This window comes from Ylistrum balloti, unplaced genomic scaffold, assembly GCF_031769215.1.
Source record: "Ylistrum balloti isolate Yb309-2 unplaced genomic scaffold, AGI_CSIRO_Ybal_v1 Utg371224, whole genome shotgun sequence".
NCBI lineage: Eukaryota > Metazoa > Mollusca > Bivalvia > Pectinida > Pectinidae > Ylistrum > Ylistrum balloti.
The window spans coordinates 362440-389047 of NW_026782663.1; the positions used below are offsets into that span (position 1 = coordinate 362440).

The 26608-nt window shown below is 32.2% G+C and overlaps 2 protein-coding genes across 3 annotated transcripts; one reads left to right on the top strand and one right to left on the bottom strand.

Moving 5' to 3' along the window:
• Window positions 1–716: 716 nt before the first annotated feature.
• On the bottom strand, window positions 717–12805 carry LOC132561535 (nicolin-1-like). 2 transcript variants are annotated; one of them, XM_060226236.1, is made up of 8 exons: window positions 12639–12805; window positions 9261–9360; window positions 8907–9007; window positions 7524–7634; window positions 7184–7258; window positions 5718–5789; window positions 1928–2032; window positions 717–1320 (listed from the first exon to the last, which is right to left on the bottom strand). In XM_060226236.1, exons 1-8 carry the CDS (start codon window positions 12768–12770, stop codon window positions 1279–1281), a joined length of 738 nt encoding a protein of 245 aa, XP_060082219.1. In that variant the 5' UTR covers window positions 12771–12805; the 3' UTR covers window positions 717–1278. The 2 variants fall into 2 exon arrangements, with proteins under 2 accessions (XP_060082219.1, XP_060082218.1); XM_060226235.1 differs by lacking the exon at window positions 5718–5789.
• A 288-nt stretch (window positions 12806–13093) lies between these two features.
• On the top strand, window positions 13094–23866 carry LOC132561544 (F-actin-capping protein subunit alpha-like). The gene is made up of 10 exons (XM_060226243.1): window positions 13094–13132; window positions 15062–15125; window positions 15509–15560; window positions 16807–16870; window positions 17232–17302; window positions 17967–18182; window positions 18496–18580; window positions 20156–20227; window positions 20611–20673; window positions 20942–23866. Exons 1-10 carry the CDS (start codon window positions 13094–13096, stop codon window positions 21086–21088), a joined length of 873 nt encoding a protein of 290 aa, XP_060082226.1. The 3' UTR covers window positions 21089–23866.
• The last annotated feature ends 2742 nt before the right edge of the window (window positions 23867–26608 follow it).

Consider the following 26608-nt stretch of genomic DNA (forward strand, 5'->3'; position numbering starts at 1 on the left):
AAAGCACAGAGGCATAACTCTGTCAGAAACAAAATAACAGACATGATTAATTTGGCCTGGAGATTCTGATAGAAAAGGATATCATGTTTGTTCCAATAAATGACCTTGACCAAACTATTTTGTTGCTTGGTTCAGATATGGTGAACAGGAAGCCTAGAATTTTCTTGCCATCGATTTAAGAAAGTTCAGAAGAAAAAGTGACATTGACACATGAACCAAGTGAGATAACAGGTGTATAAAGAAATAATGGCCCATTGTGCTTCCTACATACAAAGTAGTAGGTATGCATAATAAATTCAGTATTAAAATCAAGCAGGGAGGTGAAGAATCAACAAGAGATCCCAGAGAGATTGTAACACCTACCATTGTTGGAGCTTTATATGCTCTTTGAAAGTTGGATCTTTTCCCTTCTTTTCTCTTCTGTTTTCTGTTTTTGCTCTTAATGATAAGACATTTGAACATACCTTTGCAGAAATAGTGATCTTTACCTGCCAAATTCAAAATGGCTGCCTGGAAGGAAACTGACAATGGACCACGGAGGCAGAGCGATATAGCCTACCATCTGATGATGCAAATCAGAATGGAAGAATTTCATTTATATCATTTAACAACATTCTTTTAGATATGACTGCAGACACTTGACATTTCTTTATAAATATACATTTATTTCAATAAACACACAGTGTAAAATATAAATACAATCAGGTTATGTTCAATTCATTCTTTTATGCATTTTCATACTTACTAAACTTACAAAAGGACCTTTGTTCATGCTTAATAAAATTATTCATAGGGAAACATTTCCATGTATAAAATGTTGCAACCTGTAACTTTGACAGAAGAAAATCGAGATTCAAATTAAAGAAAAAAGGTTTACTTAACAAATTTGCAGATATTGGTCTATGTGTATAAAGTGTCACTTCCTAATCCCAGACATTCAACGAACAAATGTTAAGTACACTAAATCTTCCCAAAACCCTGTGCAACAAATGTCAGATGATTTCGGAAAAAAAAAAGTTTTTTCTTGAAGTGTTCATAAACTCTTCTTGAAATGATATTCCATAAGATCTACTGGATTTTCCTCTTGATTGACACCTTCAGTTTCCTAGAAATGTAGAGGATTGACTGTAGGGATTCAAATCGAACAACACTATTCCTCCTTGTCACAGATATGGTGAGAAGTTCCAATTCATTGCAATGGATACATATACTTCCGAGTGTGAGACATTTCCAGATGCAATTTTGTGATGCAATCCATACACTAAATCCTGTATTTTTTCATGTATATGAAAGCAGATTGATTTCATAGCATCCATCAACCTGAAAAAGAACAGAAAAATATCATGAAATAGAATCATAAAAAAAGGTAACTTGAAACATACAAATTTATAGTTATCAAACTACAACTCATTTCAATATTTGTATGAAACATTTGTTTTTCTATTTACTTTCATTGTGTTCATTCTGCAGTAACAATTTGAAATGAAGAGTAAATTTGAACAGCTTAATTCATATAAGTGGGTATGTAACAAATTTATAGAAATTTTGAATTCAAATTGAACAATGAAGTGTTTTGAAATCAGAACCTTGGTGCCATCTGGTGTAAGGGAGATAACTCTCTTGAAACACATTCTAGTAACCAAGATGTTATTGAAACAAATTTGAATGTAGCAAAACAGGAATATTTCTGACACAGGAAAACAATACTGAAAATTTGTTCAATTTCTGCAAAATTGCAGGGTCCTATTTATATACATAAAAGATACCATAATATAGGGTTTTTGCATACCATCTAAATTATGAAAGTATAGCTGCAAAAATATGATGTCACAATCAAATCACTTCAACAGTTTCTTGATTTTTTGATATAAGAAAACAAAATAACCAATATCATAAGTGAAAACAGATGTCTAAATAATTTTCATACATCAAATCTGCCAAGAGCTTTATCAGTTTGGCTGGTTGATACACCTTCAGACAGTGCCCACAGCTGTTGTAAACTAGCAGATATGGCATCCACACTCCCTAATCCCTGTAAAGAAAATTTCAGGATTATATTGGTTAATGATCATGGAATTAGCAAAAACTGATATCATTTCAATTTAAAATCAATGTAGGAGTAATGGAAACTATACATAATAGTAAAATGCTTGACAGAAACATACTACTAACACTGAACTATCAAATGAACTCTCACAAGAAATAATATACCTTTTAAATATTCTGACTTCAACAGAAAGTGCAATGTTATGTAAAATCAGTTCCTAATCCACAAACAAAATTTAATCCATATTAGAGGTACAACTGAATGATAGGAAGTAGTCAATTGTTTAAAAAAAACATATGAGAAAAACCTGTGAAGCATGAAGCTTAATATTCCAAGCTTGAATGCATTTTTCATTACCTACATAGCAATAAAACTTTCAACATTGGATTCCAGAATAAGAAAAGTGAGCTTGTTTTGGGCATCATAGAACCACACAATTTTGCAAATTTCTATCAAAATTCAAAACAATAAACTGAAAACAATAAAACAGCAGTATATACTATATATATATATATATATATATATAAATATTTATGTATAAACTTTTTCATTGGCTTTGAATTTGAGTGGTATATTTATTGATTAGGTTATAATGAGACTTCCTAGTCTCCTTGACAACCTGACATCATTATAATTTCATCTATTGTGAAACCTCTCCAATTCTGACCTCAATAATTTAGAAATTATGATGTGTCCAAGTAAAATTATCAGTGAGGTTAGAAACTAGAGTTTTTCCCAATAAACTTGTGCTCCCAAACTAAGAGCTAAAAATGAAAGACGAAAAACATACTGTGAAAAAAGGAAATAGCAAGAGAGGGCAACACAATACAATGGTGTGTATAACCAAACTATATAGAGTGGTATCAGTAAATGGTATGTTATACCATTGCCTCAATGTTTTATATACAAAGTACAGTATACTTATAAACAGCAGCAGGAAAAAAATTGTTAGAATATACCATAACAAGAACAACCTGAATAGCCAAATAGTCCATGTGACACTAAAACCATTCACCATATAAACAATCACCAAAACAAAAATACACTGAGGAAGGTAACCTTGCTATCATTTAAGGCTAGTACACAGAGGAACTTAAAAAACCTTGACCTTCAATATAATGTATTACCGCTAACTCATTATCTCCTTTCCTTGCAAGAAGATAAATGAGTTTTGTTTTTTGCTGACTTTTTGTGCAGTGCTGCAAGGTTAAATTTACTACATATTTATTTGAATTTATAATATGTCCCAATAAACACTGCTTGGAAATTGTTTGCAGCTGAAATGGTAAAATATAGTAAGTGTAAATTAATAAATGCATATCTTAAAATAAAATGATTTGTTAAATCAACTTTTCATCCGATACTATCCAAGTAACTTTTTTACATGGTGTCTTTTATTTCAAAAGATCCAAACTGTCTATCTTCAATTTTCTTTTTGTCTTGGTTACGGTCAATGGACCAAGACAAAAAATATACCGTAATCAATGATAGATAGTCAAAATCCTTTACACAAGGTATCTTTTGGTATTACACACATAAGAAATAAATTTCTTTGCAAAACATAAAACAAGTATATTGTATTCTCATCATAACTGCAGTATATGCATGAATAATTCAGTCACAAGCTGAATTGTGCAATGAGATGTTGCAGCAGAACTATTGAAACTTCAGTACTTGACACTGACAGAAACCTTAAAGCATGAGCTGATATCATTTTAAAACATATATACATGTGTTACTATGAATGATAAAATATATACCAAAATGTCTCGCCATGAAAATGCTTGCATTTTTATTTTTAAAACAAGCAAAACAACATTTAAAAAAATATATATATACATGTGTTGCTATGTATGATAAAACATATACCAAAATGTCTCACCATGAAAATGCTTGAAATTTTATTTCATAACAAGTGAAACACAAATCTAATATGACAGATTGAAATCAGCACTTGACAAAGTTAGACTATGTGATAGAATGATATATGCAATTGTGTAAGATATCAAATATATTTCTATAATTACATAACAGAAGTGCAAATTGGCAAATTTCATAGAGTGACATGACTGAAATGTGTGATGTTAACGTAATTAAAAAGTATTAGGATGAAAATGGGTCTACATCTACAACAAAACTGCATGAAAGTTCTCAATTATAAGATTTAGTACGACAACCATTGACATAATTGCTATTAATTATCACCACTTTGCTACCTTTTGACCCCAAGGTTAGATTGTTTTCGTTTAATATTAAATTCCTCTGCCACTATAACTCTGTCTTAGTTTTTTCTTTAAATAAAATGAATAATGATGTTTATTGTTAAAGATTGATGACAGAGAAATTCAAACAAATTGTATGAAAGGATATCAATTCAATATTTTATCAAATTTTGTTTACTAAAATCTGACTTTCTATCTTAACTTATAACATGTTTTCATGAATTCATTTATCAATGAGGTATACATAAAGACCTTGATGCCCATAGCTGCTCTAGTTCTCCTCTATGACAGAATGTTACAGGGAAAAAAAGCAACAATCTTGTTGAAATATCACAATACTTGTACCAGGTACCACAAACAAAATGGCATGCCTGACTAATATAACAAAACAATAATTATATAATTAAATATGTATTTACATAATATATATGTAATACTAATTTTTATGTTATTGACCATAGTGCTTACTAAACAACAACTGACCTGAATACATATTGAATATATTAGATGATCTGACCACATGAGAACATTGTACAAGGTTTACTCGCCGAAGTCATTGCGATTAAATTTGTATGCCTTCTGTTAGTCGAGGCTAATTGATGCATCTCACCCTTGAGTTTTGGTTATCAGTTCCTGCAAGGACTGCACTTATTGTGTACACAACAGTTGTGTTCTAAAACTTAAATGCTGTTCCTATGTAAGATTAATCATAAAAGCATGACCAAGACCCCATTGAATGACCATTCATTTAAAAATATGAGCATCATTAACAGCTTGGGACCTACACCAAAGATGAGGACTTTAGTAATACATGAAAAGCTGTCACAACATCCCAGTTACCACTATAACAAATTAGTGGAAATGGTACAAGGCTGTGGAAGTAAATGTGTGCTGGTTATGGTAAGTATTGCATTTTATGGCATAAATACTACAGCATTTAAAAGCATTAAACAACTGAGTATGCGATGAAAAAGTACTGTTCAATGAATTTTCTAATCTTCAGCAGTAATTGCCGATAAGAAAATTGCAATATGGTTGTATTAACTGTATCAAAATTTTTCCATTTCTTTCTAAACTTTTTCCTGGTGCCAGTGACATGTACTTGGAATAAGAGAGTGTATATTTAATGTGCATTGTATATGTCAATATATAACAATATTTTCTGTATAACTGTAATGGAGTTATATAATACTATGGAAATACATTGGGACTAATGGTAAAAAGGTTCTGATCAGAGACATGTTTCAGATACAAAACCTCAAAAAAAAAAAAAAAAAATATAGAGCTGGAGGAAATATTTTACCATAAAATGCAAATACATTTTCTAGTTGTGCTACATAATCAACAGCAATACAGAAGCATATTTTTCAACCTTTGTCCTGTAAAAGTTTTAGAATATGACCGGCGACTGAGAGCTACAATGATATAGGTAGAAGCATCCATCTTACCGCCACATTACCCCCATTTTGTAGGGGAGCTACATCCTGCTCATCCTCATAGCTTACTGAACTATCAAAGTGCTGGACAAACACAATTATGTACACATCAATCAACATGCTTTAGTTAAATTCTTTTCAATAAATTAGTTATAAACTAATCCTCGGACAAAATTTCCAACCTAGGCTTCAAAAAACTTGGTTTTGGTAAACATCATAATGAAAGATGACAAATTATTTGAATAAATATCAGCAAGGCATTGATTAATTTTGAATACATGTATAATCAAAATCGTATCCATTGGCTGAAAGTTTGTACTTGTATCATAAAATATCTGAGGAGAAAAACGTTATCACAACTACATATAAAAGTATAAATGTTTATTGTAGAAAAGCTTGATAAATCTATATACATATGTATATCTACTTACACAATGTTAAGTTTGATGAACACTGATTTCAAATATATTCCTACATATATATAAACTTTACACCTGGAAAAAATTATCTACTTTTAATTTGTTTTCAAAATATGCTAAGTAAGTAACTATCTCCAAAAACATATCTAACCTAATTTCCCACTGATATTTCAAAGTGACCTTTAAAAATTATGGCATATAAGAATTTTTTTCTCTTAATAAGTCAGAGTTGAATGCTCACCTAATCACTTTGTAGAAAATAAAGAAAAGTAGAAAAACATCTTTCAAAAAACATGAATGCCAAGCACATCAGAAGACGTGACAACCTAGGAACACATTCTCATTCAGGATGTTCTCATAATAATGTCACCCCTTCTAAAACTGAAGTCACTAAGAGTGATGCTTCTGAACTAGTTGACGACTTTCAATAAACAGCATATTAACCGTCTACTAAGTAAAACAGGCTACTGTTCAGCATACGGTAACATTGGTAGGACACTGAAATGCATTGTATTATCAGCATCAATTTAACACCATATTGAACAACCAATTACATTTCTATTATATAGGTAATAAAGTCTGTAAACCCTTGGACACAACATTGAAATAGTCATTCATCCATTTGCTACCACAGATAATGACAAAACACTTTTGCCAAAAACAACCCATCAAAATCATAATTTTTTGCCTATAGCCTAGATACTTGAAATAAAATTTCTGCCTTTCAAAGATCTCGTCATAATTCATAATTTTCAATCTCAGTACAATTGTATCAATGATTTATTTTAACAATCTTCAAGACATCACTTCTGACTACAGTAGACTGCAGTGTTGGCTTTGTTGATGTCTCAATCAGAAGTCAGAGTATGACATCAAAATGTAATGATGTCATGTCTAGGCTGATGATGGTGTGGGTGATTTGAGAAAAATCATAAAAATGACATGGGTACATGATTATATACTGTATGAAATATATAAATTTATGTGATAAATGTGTAAATATATGTTACCCCAACCCCTCATCCTTAACTGATCACCTTTAGAATAATTAACCCTTACCTCAATTCTTTTCTTGCTGGAGCTGTTTGAGGCTTCCTCTATGAGCCAGGCCGGTAGAGGTTGTGGTCGATTTGACTGAGTTAAATAAAAAATCATAACAGCTTTAATATACATATGACTTAATTTGACAAGAATTTGAGTTGTGCGGAAGTAAAATTTTCACCAGAATCAATTAAAAGTAGACTTTATTCAAACTGTTCACGGAACTCCATATTATACACAAATTCACATGTATACGATTCTTATACTAGATAATTACTAAGATAATTAATATTAATGAGTGCAGAAAAAAATTAAAACAATGTATGTTTCCTGCAGCCTTTGTTGTAATATACAGTACCTCCGATGAACGATACAATTTGATCTCCTCCAGTCTGAAATCTTTCCATACCGGAGATGGTTGCATCAAAATCAGACGCACGCCTGTAAGCTGGTTCAAGTCAAAGCTGAACTGGAAAACAAAAGAAAAAACAAACACAAACATTTTTAAGTTTTCTTGTCTGAAAAGAAAAGGAAAAAAAATATGAAAAGAGTTTAAAAAAATTAATATAATATTTTCATAAAGTCACTTTCATCCAGAACATTGCGATTGGCAGTACATTAAATAAATGGAATTGTTAATGATGAAAGTTTCGACATCATCAAAACATCATTGTTTGTTTATTGTCTGAAATAAGCGTCCTGTGAACAGAGTCATTTGAGCTCATGACTGAGATACACGTCCTGAGAACACAAACTTAACCAAATAAATACAGTCTAGATCTGAGATACACTTCCTGAGAAGGCACAAAATTAGCCAGATAAGTACAGTCTAGATCTGAGATATGGTTCCTGAGAACACAAACTTAATCGGACAAGTACAGTCTAGATCTGAGATATGGTTCCTGAGAACACAAATTGAGCCAGGCACGTCCAGATCTGTAATATTCTTCCAGAGAATACAGCTAGTCCAGATAAGTACCAAACTGCATACTGTAAACTTGAATAAATTCCACTTGAAGAGCCTCTCAACCCCTCCCCATCAACATTTTCTCTTCCATTAAACACACTTTCAGAAAAGATTTTGACTGTAAGAAATATGAATAAACTTAAACAAACTACATGTAATGATAAATGCCATACATTTCTGAATGTTGTGAAATAATTCACTGAGTCTGACTTAAATTACAGACTTAGATATTTCTGTGAGACACTGAATTAAAACCCCACAATCTATCACATAATGACGTATGCCTGTGCTCTCTTTCAATGAGCTGTTTCTTAAAGAGAATTCTTCATTAAAATTCATAAAATGAAACATACTTCTGCAATACAGAGAATTATTCTCTATACTGACACGATATATTCCCTTATAATGACATAATCTACTGTAAGACAGAGAATATTCCTATATATTGACACAATCTTACATGTTCCTGAGACAGAGAGTAACCCTATTTACTGACATTTTATATATTCCCCTATATAGACACAATCTTACAAGTTCCTGTGAGTAAGGACTAACCTGACACAATCATAGATGTTTCTGTATAGAATACTCTCCTTGACTGAAAATATATATCCCTATAATGACACAAACTTTAATGTTTCTGTGAGACAGAAAATACTCCCCTTTACTAATACAACATATTCCCCTATACCAACAAAATCCTACATATTTCTATGACAGAGAATATTCCCTATAATGACATAATATTTCACCTTATAATGACACAAATCTTACATGTTTCCGGGAGATACAGAAGTAGTCTTGAGATCCAGCTTCACAGTGAGGGTTCGGCATTAAACGCATCCTCCGTACACATGTCCGCCATTTTATTTCCGCTGAAAGCACAGCATCATATATTTCATTCCTTACATTAAAAAACCACTGATATGAATTTCTGTAATGTACAATGCACTCTCTCTCATCTTTCAGAAAATGTGGAAAGAAGTCATTCCTGTTTAACATCCTGGTAAATTTGTTTTTGCTCTTTGTCAGTGCTATGAGCCATGATGAATGGTTTCAAATTAAATGTACTAAAAATTGGTACTGGACATTCATACAAATGTATCTACCTCAGTCTGATATACTCACGAGTAACAGAGTCACTTCCAGCTTCTTGGGGTACAGGTTTCTGTTTGACACGAACTGTCAGATAAGCGACATAACTGTTCTTGAAATGAATCTCTCCTACCTAATAGATTGAATTTAAAAGTAAGATAACATTCATCAATAATACTCGCTAATTCATTTCGCCTACAATAGTATATAAACAAATCATTATTACATGAATAGCATTTGACTTGAACATATGTCATAGGTAAGATGTATAAGGTAGCATATACCCTTAACTCTAACTCACATTACAGGCAAAATATGCAATGAAGTATATATATAAACATGAATTATTTTTAAAATGTTTAATGTAGCATATACTCTCAGCTCCAATTTAATCATCCACTGACGATGTTTCAGTACAGTGTGTCTAAAAAAGCTTCTAAAAACCACATTTGATATTGTATGATAATAAAATATAAATGAATCCTTGGAGGAAAAATCATGCTTTTTATCGTCAACTTTTGGCAAGGTGAGGTAAAAACAAGAAGGGCGTCAATAGATAATCTACTTATAAGGTAATTTAATTTCATATTGAAATTCATGTCATATTCAACTCAAAAGGTTATAATCATACAGAGGTAGTTTACTTCACTGATCATCACAACAAGATATGATGTCTTTCAACTTTTTTTCTGAAACTGCCTCCAATACATCCAGCCAACCATTATTAGTTTATAGTTAAGATACCAAGGTTATTATCTTTTTTTTCACAAGTTCAAATTGTAATTTATGGAACCAAAGTTTTATGCCTGAAAGCAATTTGTGGAAACTTTACCCTGTAACTAATATAATCCCTCCTGAGTTTTTACATATACACATGATGTTTATTAGAATGAATATGGTAAAATAAAAATAGTTCCTTTTTCACTTTTAAAGTTATGTATATGTACTATATTTGGGTGAACTTGCCTTAAAACAGGAGTAGTGCATATTACAATTGTGTGAAATTGGTCCATATTTGTCAATGTTGAACACATTGTATTTTACTACAAATGCAAAACAAGATACCAGCATAAAGGGTCTTATTGTGTGAGGAATCTGGAGTACCCTGACTGGCCTGAGAAAACCAACATGGTCAGACAGGTGGCCCCTATACCTTTTCACATCTACCCACAGAATTGAACCCTGAATGTCTAGGTGTTATATTAGGTTATATGTACTGTGGGGGAACACATCACATGTACTGCTGTAAAAATGTTTTATGTATAATTTTTGTACCTTGTGCACTGGTATTTATTAAAATCATGATTGATAAATGTGTCTGCATCTAAAAAGGCTAACAGATGATTACATAATCCAAGTGACATTCAATTCAAAAACATCTACAAGAATTCAAATAACATACTTGTTGATATAAGGACATATAATACAAAGCTTGAAACTCAAGGATAAAGGGGAGGTAACCATTCAGTAACATCAATGCTGCCTAGATATACCAGAATGTTTATACATTGTATATTTATAGGTAAAGCAAATACATTATATATAACTGTAATATTATCTTCAAAAGGAATAGGGTAATATAATTGGTAATATCTAAACAAAGTATTTCTGGAAGCAGATTTAGACTGTTATGATAAAGTGGAAGGCATTAACATCACAAATAATAAGCATGTCAAGAAAAACATACACAACAAATGGCTGTACATCTGTATAAAGACAAGTGTGGACAGTTAACTGACCGTTTAACACCCATGCCATGACAAACAAACAATATACGACATAATTAAGCAAAAACTAACTACTTAAACAATGAACATTGCACTTAAATTCCATGATAAAAACAGACACAATTCAAAAGTTGTTAATTTTTATTTCGAAGTAATAACGGGTCTCTGTTGTTATGCATATGACCATTTCCGTTAAATTGTCAAGATTCTATTGTTACATACTAATTATGATTTAGGGGTCCCAGAATTCCCACCAAATGTTATAAGCCTAAGTCTGAAATAGATAACACCACGACATGATATATATGTTTTACACAATGTACAATGTATAGGTATGTAAAAATTACCCTGTCACAGATGGAAAGAATGGTTGTGCTCTGTAAAAGAAAGATGGAAACAAAAGGCTATTTATATATTTATAAACATTCAGAAAGTTGGGGATTTTTTTCAATAGGTTCTTGGTCAATTTTTGCCTTTTCGGAAGAGGATGTAAAATTGTAAAAAAAAAGAAAAATCACCAAAAATTCATACTGACAGAGAAAATCAAAGTCAGATTCAGGACTTTTATCCTTTTGCTCAAGGTTTTGGTAAAACCATGAAAATTTGATAGAAAACTACCTTTATAAATATAAAAACAAGAGGACAAAAAGCATCCACATATATAGAGAATATATGGTGACTGGTCAGTGTCTTAAAATATAAGCTGTACATTGGAGAGGGTGAAGAAAGACAAAAGTGGCAAACCATGTATTTCATTTATCCTGCAACATTGATTGAAAAACAAACTATTGAAACTTTAACAGTTGTTGTTCAATCTGTGTTTACCTAATGTTGATGTTATGCTGAAGTTTGCCTGATGATGGATGCCAAAGTAATAGTTCTACATGGCTATATAGTTCCAAACTTAATCAGATATAACAGCAATTTCAAGAATTTTCATAGATACACATTTTCATTACAAAATGTAAAATTGCTTATTTCAACAATTAATCATATTTCTAAACATTATATTTAAGTAAATTAAGAGAGTAATTACTTGGTGAATAAAAGTTTACCCTATAAGTTATAAGCATTTGCACAGAGTGGGGGCGAATTTTTGTCCGCTGTTCCCGGCCGTGATATTCATACCAGGAAATTTAAGAAATAACTAATATCTCAAGGACAAAAAAATCAAATATATATCATATTTTCTACAAAATTCTACTTAAATGTTTTAAAACTCTGGCACTTTGGAAGAGTTGATTTAAGTATCAAGATTTTTTTAAACCGATGATGCAGATTTTTCATGGGGAGAATACTTGTATGCCACACTCAACTGTGAATTTTTTTCTGATTTTCTGCTTGTGGTTATGAAAGTGTACAGTTTGCATGATAGATAAAGCAACAATAAGTTAATTGTCATCTGTGACTATTATTCAAATTTGATTTCAGATTTAAGAAAAAAAGAGGCTAAAACGAGGTAAGCTGTTTGCTCTTTTGATTACTTGCAACTATTCATTCTACTAGGCATATAGATTATTGATGAGTTCTAAAGCTATGCTTACTACTTTAAATTTAAAATTTCTTTATAATCGCCAAATTGTGTTCAATTGTGAGATGGACACGCTGGATCGATACATTGTGCATGGAGAAGTTATTTTCATCAGCCCTTCCTGGCCAAAAAAAGAAAGTGTTAACACTTTACCTCTGGGTTTGTCACATTTGGAAAAGTAATATCGATGACTCTGCAGCCTGAATGAAATTCATTTTTCGCGTCCGCTATAGTAAGAAGTACTGGATTCTTTATATTACAGTGAATTGGTCTATCTGACGCCATATATAACAGATCACAAGCATAAATTATATTTTGAGATGTCAAAATATGAAACACATCCAGAAGTAACTAAAGAAGCCATCAATGCTTCTCAAACGCTTGAGACAAAATCGTTCCATTAAACATAACTAAGACTGGGATTCAAGTGAAAAATAGATTTTCATTCTGTAATTGTACGGTTAAATTAAGTAGTACACATTTAGACGTAATTTTTATATTTAATTATGATTCCATGATATGAGTCATAATTTTATAACGAGTGATTAATGTTGATGAAAATGAGATTCCCATGATCCGCTAGAAGGCGTGACTGACAGTCGAGCAAGATGGCCGATTTCGGTGAACCCATCTCCGATCAAGAGAAGGTAATATCACGCAGATTTAATGTATTCAAGGGTGCTATTTCATAATTGATCGTACGAATATGACTGTATAATGCTTGTCATTTAGTTAAAGAAGAAATCCGATGCTTTTGTTACGTACATGCTATTGAACTTTGATAGCGGTTTGAGATGAGACCGTTTTTCCTGATCACTTCCGCTTTCAGTAGTTTTGTTGTAATCACATCATTTTGTGAAAGGTCGATCGCCGTGTAACTCTAGGTAGTGAGTCATCATTAAGTCACAAATCGAGTGTACACCTTATACGGTAATCAGGTTTCGCATTGTATCTCTTTTAAGTTTCAAGTCATTTGACATTTACGAGTATCTTGTACATTGTACTTAGAAGAAGACAGGAAGTAGATTATTTCTATGTCAGAAAACCTATATACATCGATCCTTTAATTGTCATTTTCACTGGTTAGGTATTAGATTAACAAATGGATATTTGTATATTAATACATCATTGTTTTGAAAAGGTCACGCTTATATATATCTCAATTAGGAAATAAAGACGAATTTTGGACAACACTGACGACTGAGTTATTGGTGTTGTACAAAGTAATATGGCGTCTTTTGACTGTGAAAAATATGAAGAACATACAGTAATGCTTGTTTCCTCTGGTCAGTATTATTTAATTTCAATCGGTGCATGCACGTCTTGGAAATACGAAAATGATTTAAGCATACACCAATTACATGATCATGATTTAAGCATACACGTGAAATATCACAAGTAATGGTTTTGCAGTTGATGTGATAGTATACTAAGTTTATCTCTCTAGAAAATGCCTTTTTGTTAACCAATTATTGGTTTCTAGAGATAAATTTCTGAGTGGATTTGTTTTACTGTAGTTTTGGAGTAAAATTTTGAGTCACCTGGTAGATTTTTTGGTAAATTGTATTTAGTTTTACATGTGAAGAACATTCAGACACTGATCAGATTATCTACCAACTCACAAATACAACATTCAAAAAAGGTGATTTTACCAGATGTGACATTGCATACTAGTAGTGGCCAGTGAAAATTACTGATATTAAAATGCAAAGTAAAATTATGAATATAAAAAGGATATGATTTTAATTAAACTAAATGGTTACAATGAAAACTTTGACATAGACTGAAAAAATGTGACCTATTGTGATATGTCAGTGGAAACATTTGTATTTTCATTTCTACATTATCAATGAAAATAATGCAGACAGAATATACTTTTGAAATGAAAATTCAAACAGTCATTGTTGTATTGATTTGAGAGAAATCAGTTTTAACGGGACAGTAAGTCAATATATACATATATTTTTTTGATTAAATTTCCCTGTTTGCTGATTATATGAGGAAGCTAGTAATCATTACCGGGCCAGCTCAAGGATGATTAGATATTGTAATGAAAATCCTGCATAGCATCCTGTGTTTGGTGTTACCAGTCAGGGTAGGGTATGTTGTGACACTAGTTGTTTGTATACTACCATCAAGGGAAATTATTACATGTATCGTGTACAAAAAATATTTCCATAGAGTGATCAGGCTTTACAGACAGCTTGTTTGTCAATAAGTAGATTACTCAGTTGGGTGTTTTTTTCATTAGTTTGAGATGGAGCTTTTTTTGCCTCATTTGGGGAAAACTTGTTTGAAAGTTTGGAAATTGCTCTGATAAAGAAATTGTTTTATCTTAATTTCCCCATCTGGCCTCAGAAAGCCTTGTAATTATAAAATTAGCTATCCATATAAAGCATTGACTTAAAATACTGTGTATGCAGTATATGTAGTTTTTTAAAAGCTTTTTAACAGGTATCTGATTCTTCACTAAACATGAGTTAGTTGTTCATTTACATTTTATGTTTTAAGGATTTATATGTAATTTTGTTTTGTTTTGGTTGCATTTTTTATTATTATTTTTTTTTACTTTGCAGATAAACATAACAACAAACTTCATTCTTCATGCACCTCCAGGAGAATTCAATGAAGTTTTTAATGGTTTGTAAAAACTTTCTAAATTGTAATTAATCGAATAGATCATGCATATATACTGTAAACTTGGTGATAATTTTTTTTTAAATGGAATTCTTTTGGTTAATTTAACAGTAACTTTAGCTGATATTTGTAAAGTTTTGATAAATAAATTGATTATTACATATATATATTGATTTGGAGGCCAAAGTTATATCGGACTGGACATTATGGTGTAGGTATTCATATTTGTAGATTGAGGATTCAAAGGATTTTAAATTTAAGACTTTGATTGGTATTTGTATAGAAGTACAACCCTGGAGTGTTAATTCTAAGAGAAAAATGTCAGCTTGTCTTCTTGTTTATGATAGTGAGCTATTTGATTTAATAAACTCAATTTAATTTTTCAGATGTGAGGATCCTGTTGAATGATGATAACTTGCTGAAGGAAGGAGGATCAGGGTATGATTTAGTCAGGGTTTCCTTTCCATTAACAGCTGGACGTTGGTTTGGCTAGCATTTCATAAAGACCAGATGTTGTTTAATGTGTATTTAGGCGAGACTGTGATTGCTTATGTTGTTAGAGTTTTGGCCTGCATAACCTCAGGTGAAGATGCAAGGTGCATGGTTTGACACTCACTATCCACAGTATTTTATGCTTCTAAGGAAGCTGAGCAATGGACTGGTATGTACTGTTGTGGTTGTAGTCCATGAGCAGGACACTTTGCCCTAATCACTGTGGATGGTATATGGTGAGTCTCTCGTATGTTGTGTAGTGATGTAGCTATCAGCTATTACAAGAAGATTAGCCACAGAATGGTTGTTTATGGTGCAGTAACCCAACAAACAAACAGTTGACCTGTATTGAAGTAGATGATCATGAAATAATTTATCCAATTACGAGTCTGTTTTCATGGACATTATCAAAGTCTGTTTGACTCCTGACCCCTGCTTCAAAGGAATACAGAGCTTTATACGACTAAGTGAGTGGGTTTCAGTCTCACTCATTGCTTTCATTTGATGAGGAAGCAACCAGATATATATTCTGACTCTGTCACTGAAAACAATTCAAAACTCATTCTAAATGAAGACTTTATGTAGGTTAAACAGTTTTGAAGAAAAAAATGAAAAAAAAGAGATTATATATAGAAATGTATTTAGATAAAAATATTTGTCAGTTATGGATTTTGAGCTTTTTAAAACATGGTGCATTGATTGACTGTGACATTTGAATAAATCCTGACAAAATCCAAGGTCATACAATGTAAGTCAAGGTTATCGGTGAAAAATTGTAAGGCAGCAGTAGTGGTTTTTAGTTAAACCTGTTAAATAGATAAAAGGCAAAATTTAAGATTCAGGCGAAATTAAACATTCCTGGTAGGCTTTTTGTGATGTATTCATCTTTACAATTTCATGTTTTGTAAGGGTGTAGACTCCACTTTATGCTGCTGTGTTTGATTATGTGGTTATTCTGGACAATTTGTGTTTCATTGTTCTAAGATCAAGGTCATCCAATATTTATAAGAAAGAAAATTTTTCAATTTTATGACATTAATGATTGCAGTTTTCAAATATTATTATTGACTGTTTGAAAGAAAACTTTGATGTTTGAATTAATGAAAAAAGAATTTTTGGATTCAGAAACACAGGTATAAGACTTTGGATTCGGTGAAGTTGATATGATATTTTTGTTTCTTTTACTCCACAGAGCCTTTGCTCAGTACAACAAGGACCAGTTTACACCTTGCAAAGTAGCAGATTCCGAAGAACAGGTACCAGAGAAAGCAATAATTTGTATAACCCCTTTTTACTGCCACCGCTTATCGCAAAAATTCTTGGCAATATTTTCATGGATCATGATATGCATGTACCTATTTTTTGAAGAAAAAGTATATCATATTTCATAATAGCATTTCTTGTGTCATGACATCCATTTTTGACCTCTATACATTAAGTTTTGAATTTTAATCGCTGACCAAACTAAAAAGTCAAATATACCACATTAAAAGGTGGACGTTAATAAGTATTATATTGTTATCTTATAATTCTGAAAGGCATTGAGTAGCTGTGCCCCTGTGTATCTGAGATTCAACCTTTAATATACTCTTAATGGATGATGATCTTTTTTTTCAGGTTTTAATATCTGAACATGGTGATCTAGGTAACGGTAGATTCCTTGACCCAAGGAACAAGAAATCATTCAGGTGTGTACACTATTTATATCGAAATTGTTCATTCACCAACAGCGTAAATTACTTGTATGGAATTCTTGCTTGACATCTATTTCAATTTTTGCTTTCTGATTATGAAAAGTATATAGAGAACTATCTCATATGGTGCTGAATTTGATGCAGACATATTAATTATGAAAATCTTAGTGTGAATAAAGTAGATAAAATGGTTATCAATTTGAAATTCTTAGTATGTGTGACATAGGGCTGTATCAATGGACTAGTGGTGGGAACTGGTCCAAAAATCAGGATCATTCATATCAATCACTTGTCTTTTAAATCACTTGATGATCAATAATATAGCATACGCTTTGAGGGGGAGAGGGATATAAAGTTTAAGAGTGTTCTGTAGATAAATATTGCTTGAAAATGTAGATATATAGTCTCAGTCTTGTGATACTTCTGAGAGTTTAGCCTTCTGAATTTTTGATGGAATTTAGTTCATCCATTTGTGATAAACCATTATATTGAAAAAAATTAAAATACAAGCAATCATCAATAAAATTCATTTATTTGTTCACAATTGCCAGGACTATATCTCTTCTGCTTCAAATTCTGCACTTCAGTTCTAGTCTGTAAGCAAATAAACTCTTAACATAATCAGCGATGCTTCAAATCTACATTCCTATTTTAACAGGTACGACCATTTGAAAAAAGAGGCAACTGACTATCAAGATGTTGACGTCGACAGATCAGTCGAGCCTTGGAGATCAGCAATAGAGTCTGCACTGACTGCCTACAGAGACCAACATTACAAATTTGGAGTGGTCAGCGTCTATGGAAGTGTACAAGGGGGAAGCATAACCATTATAGCCTGTATAGAGAGCCATCAATTTCAGCCGAAAAATTTCTGGTAAATTTCATCAGCTCTCTGACAAACAATTTATAGACAGAATAATTTTGCTGGACGTTATTGCCACTGCTTGGGATAATAATGGTGCAGAGTGATAAGAAAATTTGTCATATATTTTCTTATTTCCCCCCTTTGGAAGGCTTTGCATTTCTTTTGTTTGAGGAAAATAATGTTGATCACTTTCATATCTAAATTAGAAAAATTTAATTTTCATTGTTGGAATTAAAACTTTAGAATTGACTTATTGTAAGAATCAGTTTGTTGTTTTATATTGCTAAAACTGTAATCTGCTGATTGTTTTGCTTTCCTTTAGGAATGGTAGATGGCGTTCTCAGTGGTCCATGACCTTTCCCAGCTCTGGGGGCAAGGTTGACCTCACAGGAGTATTTAAAGTTCAGGTATGTAACCTTATAGAGCTGTTACATCCTTCTTTTCTTTCTATTTACTATCACTGAATGCCTTTTTTTCAATGTACTCCCATTTTGTATATTTTCTCGTCTGCTGAAAGGCCAAAATGTCTTGTAGTGGACATTTAGTGTGTTAAATGAAATAGATGATAGACAAAAGCATGTCCAGTCATAATAATCCAGATGTTGATATGAAATACTTCACAATCGACCTATCAACATCATGTAAATGTGTCACAGATGTGATTTTGAAAGTAAATTGGAATTGACAAAGAAATCTGATAAGGTGATAAATTTGATTTATTTTGCAATAGCTGCTAAACACTTTAACATTCTTGTCAGCCCTAGTTGAAGCATGTGAGGGGTCATAGTGTGGGAGGTAACCAGAGTGCTCAGGGAAAACCCACATTGTGGGGCGGGTGTCCACCATACCTTTTCACAACTGCTCCCGGAATCAGTCTCTGGTCATTTGGGTTAAAGGCGAGTGTGGTACCACTACACCACCTGTCCACCTATTTCTCTTGTTTCAGTTCTGGTTTTGAATGTAGAGAAAATAACTGGATTGAATATGGAGATCTGAAATAACAATTGAAAATAGAGAAATGCATTTGTGTATGAAAATTGCTATATACTGATTTAAGAAAGTAATAGAATTCAGTGAATTTTAAAAGACTGAGGATTTATGTTTCAGTAAAAACTATTGAATTTACTCTATTATATCAGTATGACACAATTATTTATAGCTATTATTATATGTACATATATCATTGTTCACCACACTGTTATGAAAGTGTCAAAAACTGTATTTACTAGGACTGTATATGTGCATAATTTATGTGATATATAGAATTAATCACCACTCAAAAAAGTGCCTGATAATTGCAAGGGAGACAACCAACTCCTTGACCAAATCTATACGTAAATTTACAAGTATGTGGCCAAACAAATTCTGTGATATTTTGTTCAAATTTTTTATTTACTACTATGTGCTGTGTAAGGATTTCAATATATTGAAATATTGATATTGAAATCTGTCATCTAAATACCAATTTTACTTACTTTGTAAATTTTTGTGTGTATTTTTTTAATGTAGATATAGATTTTTTTTCAGTTTGTTGTTTCTTTATGATTTTAAATAACATTTCAAAAAAAGAAAAAAGAAAATTTGGAGAAATATCAGGGTTTTTGTTTTGGCATTTTTCAAAAAATTAACAACTCATGGTAATGCTTTTATTATCAGAAAATTATATTCACATGGTAGCATTATCATTATGTAAAAGTTTCAAGAAAATACAGCAGTTAATTGCAAATATGTTGAGCCTCCTTAATTGTTATGTTATTAGCCAATTTTCTGATATTGACTTCCAGTGAGAAGTAATGTGTTGGCCCCCTTAGCCTTAGGTGAATGGAGTAAGGTAAACAAAAAACACACCAGTAAATGATGAACTACAAATCATGTTTTGATTTATGAAATGCCGAATATGATTGATGATGTTAACAGACCATATTTTTTTCATCTTGAGTTTTATGTTAGTAATTTCAGAGTTTTGTTGATGATTTCAATAGGTACACTATTATGAAGATGGTAATGTACAGCTCGTGAGCTCAAAGGAAGTGAAGAAGACATTAAATGTGACGGTAGGAAGCGATTACTTCTCTATCTATCTGTTCTCAACACATCCTTAGCCCTTGTTTCTTATAAACAGATAACTTTTGGTTACATTTGATTCTGAAACATGTGAAAGTGGTCATTCTATCATACTAGTTAAATAGATATAATATTAACCTGCAAATCATTAAATATGCTCTATGTACCTCATCAAATAGTGATTCTATTTTAAGGTGCCAGCTATTTGTATTACAATGTCTGAAATATGTTATGCTACATTTTGTGTTGAGTTTTTCTGTACTTACTGGCATCGGTATTCATAAACTTGAACAGTGACCTTCTATTTTTGTCTTGAATATCAGATCTTTGCAGGCTTAAAAAATACTTCATTTTTCTGTATATTTTCTTGCAGAGTGAACAACAAACAGCCAAGGATTTTGTAAATATGGTCCGAGATTCAGAGCAGGATTATCAGGTATGTTGCTTTTCTTAATATACTTGATTATTGTTTTTTAAGTTCCAAAAAAATATGTCAGTCTTCTGTCACTATGGACATGTTCTTTAATAAGTTGTACAGACACAGATTTTTGCAGGAAACTTATTAACGATTAGTTATGATTGGTGAACAGTGCTTCTCAATAGGAACATCTTTTGAGATAATATATTTTGGTTTTTCAATGCTCAATATCAATTTAATTTCGATGTGTTATTACTGCACTTTGGAACTTTTTTCCCTCTGACAGAATGCCATAGGTGAAAACTATCAGACCATGTCGGATACAACATTCAAAGCTCTTCGAAGACAGCTACCTGTAACAAGGGCAAAAATAGACTGGAACAAAATAGTGGGATATCAAATAGGAAGCCAAATAAGCAAGAACAAAGCATGAGGCATGTGAGCTTCTACGGTCTGATATGTGCATAGTGGAAACAAAAATGGCTGAACTAAAGGAACGGCACTGCAACGACATCAGCTGTATATCAAGACTTGCCAGAGTGGGAAATGGAAATGACACTGGCATGTCAGAATCCTGGCAGTTGGAACGGGGCGTGCAAAAATCTTTACGTATTGTTTCAATAATTGGCAAGACCGGCTTCAGAAATATTCACTACTGTGATAATTAACTGGTACTGATTCGTTATGTATACATGTATGTATTGCATTAACAATATCGCCCTGGAATACCAAATTCTCTCTTACTACAACTGGAACAGACGATGGAAAAAAAATTTCAATTGCTTTTTGGGTATTTTTTTTATCCTTTAATTTCAGGACAAATCACGCAAAAATTATAATTTAATTGGCACTGTTTCTGATTTTACAATATGATGCTAAACATATGATGTAACTTAAGTGCAATTTATTGGATTTTATATCCTTAATTTACGTAGAATTAAAGCATTATATCTTAAACAATTTCAATTGAATATCCTTTGAAATTGAACTGCGATCTTAGACAAAATGAGAATATGTCTTTTTGATTTTGTTTAGTTGCATACAAATTGACACAGGTGCTTTTTTGTCTGCTTTTTTGAGACCTCTGCATCAGATTTGACCTCTGAACCTGTAGCTAACCTTTGACCTCCTAGCGAGCATTGTTTAAATTATTCAGGCAGTGTTCTTTTAGTTAATACTGGTATTAGCATTTACAAAATCCTAACTCATTCTTAGAGATTAATGTCATTTTTTCTTGAGAAGTTCATGTTTCTTTGTTTAAATCTGTATGGTGCAACAAGAAATTGTACAGAGGTAAATTGTCCTAGACTAAAATGGACAATCAGGTATATATTGGCAGAACAGTTTTTACCTGTAGGAGAACAGTCGGCAGAGAAACTTTAAAAATTTTGTCAAACAAAGTAGTGAATTCAAAGCAGGTTTGTGATGCTTCTTATATCATAAATCTAAGTATTGATCAGAACAAGTGAAATCCTCTTACTTTAATTGCATGCATAGAAAATCTGTGAAGATCATGGATTTGTTTTCAGTTTTCTGCTGTTAAAAGATGATACAAAATGTAATTATAGTAAATCATGGCTATAATCAATTTAATATCATGTATATAGGAATAAATTTAAAAATAAAATCCAAATATCAGATTTACTGCTCCTCTGCTGTCATACTATTGATGTTGAATTTAAAGTACTAGTATTACTATCAATTTGTCTCAACGCTTTGTGGAGTGGGGCCTTTTTATTCAGGACAACAATAAGTTGACAGCAGAAGTTATCAGAACATACACTGATAAGGAATGTCCATGGTAAAATGCTTGCCGGTACTAAAGAGAATCCACAAAAGTCTGATAAATATCTATAAACGATATTGATTATTCTTATAAGATTACACAATATGTTAACCCTAATCTAATTATAAAAACAATTTATTATTGTACAAAGCGCTATTTTTGTATGTATTGTTTTAATGGATTGAGTCCCAAATATTGACTCTCAATTACTTCCTGCTTGGTATCCTGGATATAAAGATTGTTTAAATGATTTCCAATTAAAGAACATGCTTCTCTACACCCATGTCTATTAGAAATTCCCAAAGCATGCAGTTAAATATCATTCCAGATCAATTAACACAGGTATTTAGGACATTGTATAGCTAAAGTTGATATGTTGCCAGGCTGAGAAATATATTTTCTCTTTTCTAGTGTGTATTGTGAGAAGCAACACTGCCCAAATAGAAAGTTGAAGTCTGTCTTTGATAACACTTTTCTTAACAGGGACAGTTTATTTAAAGTATTCATACCTAATATACTTACAGCTTATTTTGGAAATTGACTTGGTGTTCTAGTATTGAAAGGAATTTGAAATGAGATTGAAACTTATTAAATGTAAATAAGTTCATCATCATAGATTAACTCCCTTGGACTGATATGGGTATTACAATTATAAGAAAAGCACCATTGTGTAAAAACTTCTCACTTTTGAAAAATAAATCTTTAATGCTACCATTTAGAAAGGTAGAATTCAATTATTAGCAATGGATACTTTAAATGTTATGTCTCTGTTGTCAAGCAGTTTGCTGATTGTGTAATGGATATGAGTTAGTTTATCTGTCGATGTTGGTTATTATTAGACTGCTGAGTGGAAATACATACCACATGTGGTTCATTGTTTATAGCTGGCATACAGGTTATAGAGAATATGATTACTACTAATATTATAACTGGTGGATTTGGCATTTTTCTCATAATCATTGATTTTTTTTTTTTTTTTTTTGCTTTCCTATTATTTATCGCCAATGAAAAAAGTTATGTAATGCCAAATTTGCTGTCAGAATTGGTGGAATATTTTTAAAAAAAATTGTTTGATTTATAAAATTGATACTATAGTATTATGTAAATTGGGAGTATGCAGCATTCACAGGGAAATTTTTCAGAAAAGCTGTAATTTTTTTAGTGTTGCATAGTTTGTTGCATCACTGACTGAGTTTTAATGTCAAGATGAGCATTTTGATTTATTTGATAAACGTTAGGGTAAAAATACTATTCTGCAAATGACCTACCTGTTGGAACTGACAAAGACATAAAGCGTTGGGAAGAGAGAGAGAAAGAGATACTAAGAAGTGGTGGGTAATTACTGTTTACTAGGTCTGTAATGGATGCCTAGTGTATTTAAGACTTCAGCAATGTAAATCTTTTTAATAAATATACAACAAAGTAGGACTTGATTTTTTTGTGTTTCATCATCAACTGGAGGGTTTTTTCAAAATCATTTTCATTTATTCAGTCAGTCCTAAAACAATTTTTGTGATTGCCATTTCTCCAGAACTACTTGAGGTTTTAAGCTGTCTTGTTTTGCATGTGTTGCAAGCTCACCTTATACTACGACTATGCATCTTATGAGTAATTAGGTGACAGAAATTGAAGACAGTTGTGTCAAGAATCCATATTACACAGAATTTTGACCATGCTCATAGGAGCCAGTTATAGCACACACGTAATGTAATTAATGTATTACTAGTAGAGTATCTATACTATAGTGCATATATATTGGAACTGCGACTTGGGAGTTTGTGTAAAGTCCCTTCTGCTTACCTTGGCCATGATGCACTTCACCATCTATATTTGACATCTGTTCCCCAGTAACATGCAGCTGGGAACCTCCTAACATCACTTATGAATCCTAGAAGGACAATCGTGAAGGAATAACATATTTTGAGTGGATTGATGGACTTTGGGGGATCGAATGTTTTGTTCTTATGACCTGGGTAGAAGACACAAAGTGAAATGTCAAAGCATAATTGCAGACAAAAAGCCTTCAGAATTGACCTTGATTATAAAAAGGCCTAGAAGAAGGATGATTGAAAGCTGGAGTACAGAAAATGCATTCATAAAAATCAGAAATGTCTTTAAATCTGAAGAGTTACTTTTAGCTGATGGATGTATTCACATGAGACCATGACTGTTCCCCTGGAGATAAACCCTGGAAAAAGAGCCATAAAAATGTGGATGTCAGCTAGTGAAGTATAGGTAATGATTAAGGAATTCTTAAGCTATCGATTGGGAGGTACATCTTACTAGTAATCATTTAGGATAGTTTGTTTTTTCCTGTGACATAAAACACAAAGATTCATGTTTGTGATCATTGCGTTATTAGTAAACTTTGGTTTATAATAACAAATGGTATGTACCAGACTCAGGAAGTAACACCTTCATTGCCCTTTTACGAGATACCTCGCGTTCACATTTTTTGTTTTGTGAAAAAATTACAAAGTCAAGGTTACAAAGGATAAATGAATTCTCAGTTGAAAATATTTCCGTTTGTACATAGATATGTGTGCTCACTTATTATCACTCTAGCAACTTCATTTCGCAACTGATTTTGATGAAACTTCGCATATTGGTCAAGTATTACAATACCTTGAAAAAATTTCAGTGTGACAAGGTCAACATTAAAGTCACCATTGCTATTTTAAAGAAAATCTTAGTCATCGTTGTAGGAACCTTAATGACTCATCAGATTTTTATCCAATTTCACATATAGATCAAGTATCATAATACCTTGAATGAGTTCATGTTTCAACAAGCCAGGGTCAACGTTAAGGACACCATTACTATCTATAGAAAATCATTGTCATTGCTCTAGCAACTTTCTAAATCGATTTTTATCAAACTTCATATATAGGTTAAGTATCTCAGTTTGCCTGGGTCAATATCAAGGTCATCATTACTATTTACAGACACTATTGGATGCAGCACAGGGGATGTGTTCTTTAACAAACTTTATTATAAATGGGAGCGAGTGGTTTTTTTATTGTTTGCAATTCCCTGTTATTTTGGTGTTCCAGTCACGTTTTTTTTCAAAATGATATATTTTAAGGCTACATGGTCAATCAAATTCGTTTTTTGATCAAATTGTTCTGCTGATACAGATAGAGAATTTATCTGTGATATTTAATAACCTGATCATTTGCCGCTTTGTAAAACTTAACACATGCATTGAACATACAATGGAAAACTACAAAATTTATCAATGTAGATGGTCATTTTGGCATGTGATATTTGGTTAACCAGATTTTATATATTTACAAAAGGTATGTTGAACAGTATAAGTTCACACCTTTAACACCTGTTCTATTTGGTCAATAATGAGGAATTACTGCCATAATCCGAGGTAATTGCAATATTTATTCATTATGAAAGAACTAGTAGCAGCATTACAGTAAATTTGATGCCATTCAATTTAAGTATAAATCCTTTTCCACATTATGCGGACATATGAGGGCTGATTGATCTGTTATAAACCTCATATTTAAGGGTTTGACTTTTGGCCGACTATTGTATTGGTTTTTCCACATAATCCCATCCTGTTTCTATATACGTTTTCCAGTGATGTTTAAGAGCCTCAATGTCACTTCTGAAGAAGTCCTTTTCTTGACCGTTCAGAAAGTCCTCCATTGTATGTATGACGTCATCATCTGACTGAAAGTGGGTATCGGAAATGACTTTTTTATTTTGGAAATAAAGTCTGATTTATGGAGATCAGGTGAACACGGCGGATGTTCAATCAGTTTAAAACCACAATCGTTATTGGCAGCCATGGCAATGACAGACTTGTGAACAGAGGCATGGTTCCTGGTGGAACAACACACCTTTACGAAGTTTTCGTGGTACTCGAGTTATATATTTTCTGAACTGCCGGAGAAGCTGTGCATGATATGTGCCGTTGATTTTTAGTCCCTTTAGCAGATAATCTTCCATCAGAATACCATGAGCATCCCGCAAAACCGAGAACATAACCTTTCCAGCTAATGGGACAGTTTTTGTCTTCTTCGGCAAGAGTTCACGGGGATGCTTTCATTGTTTAGCCTGATGTTTGGCCACTGAGGTGAAATGATTGAGCCACTTTCATCCATTGTCACACACATCTGCAGAAAATTAGCAGGATGTGCCTTTAAAAGG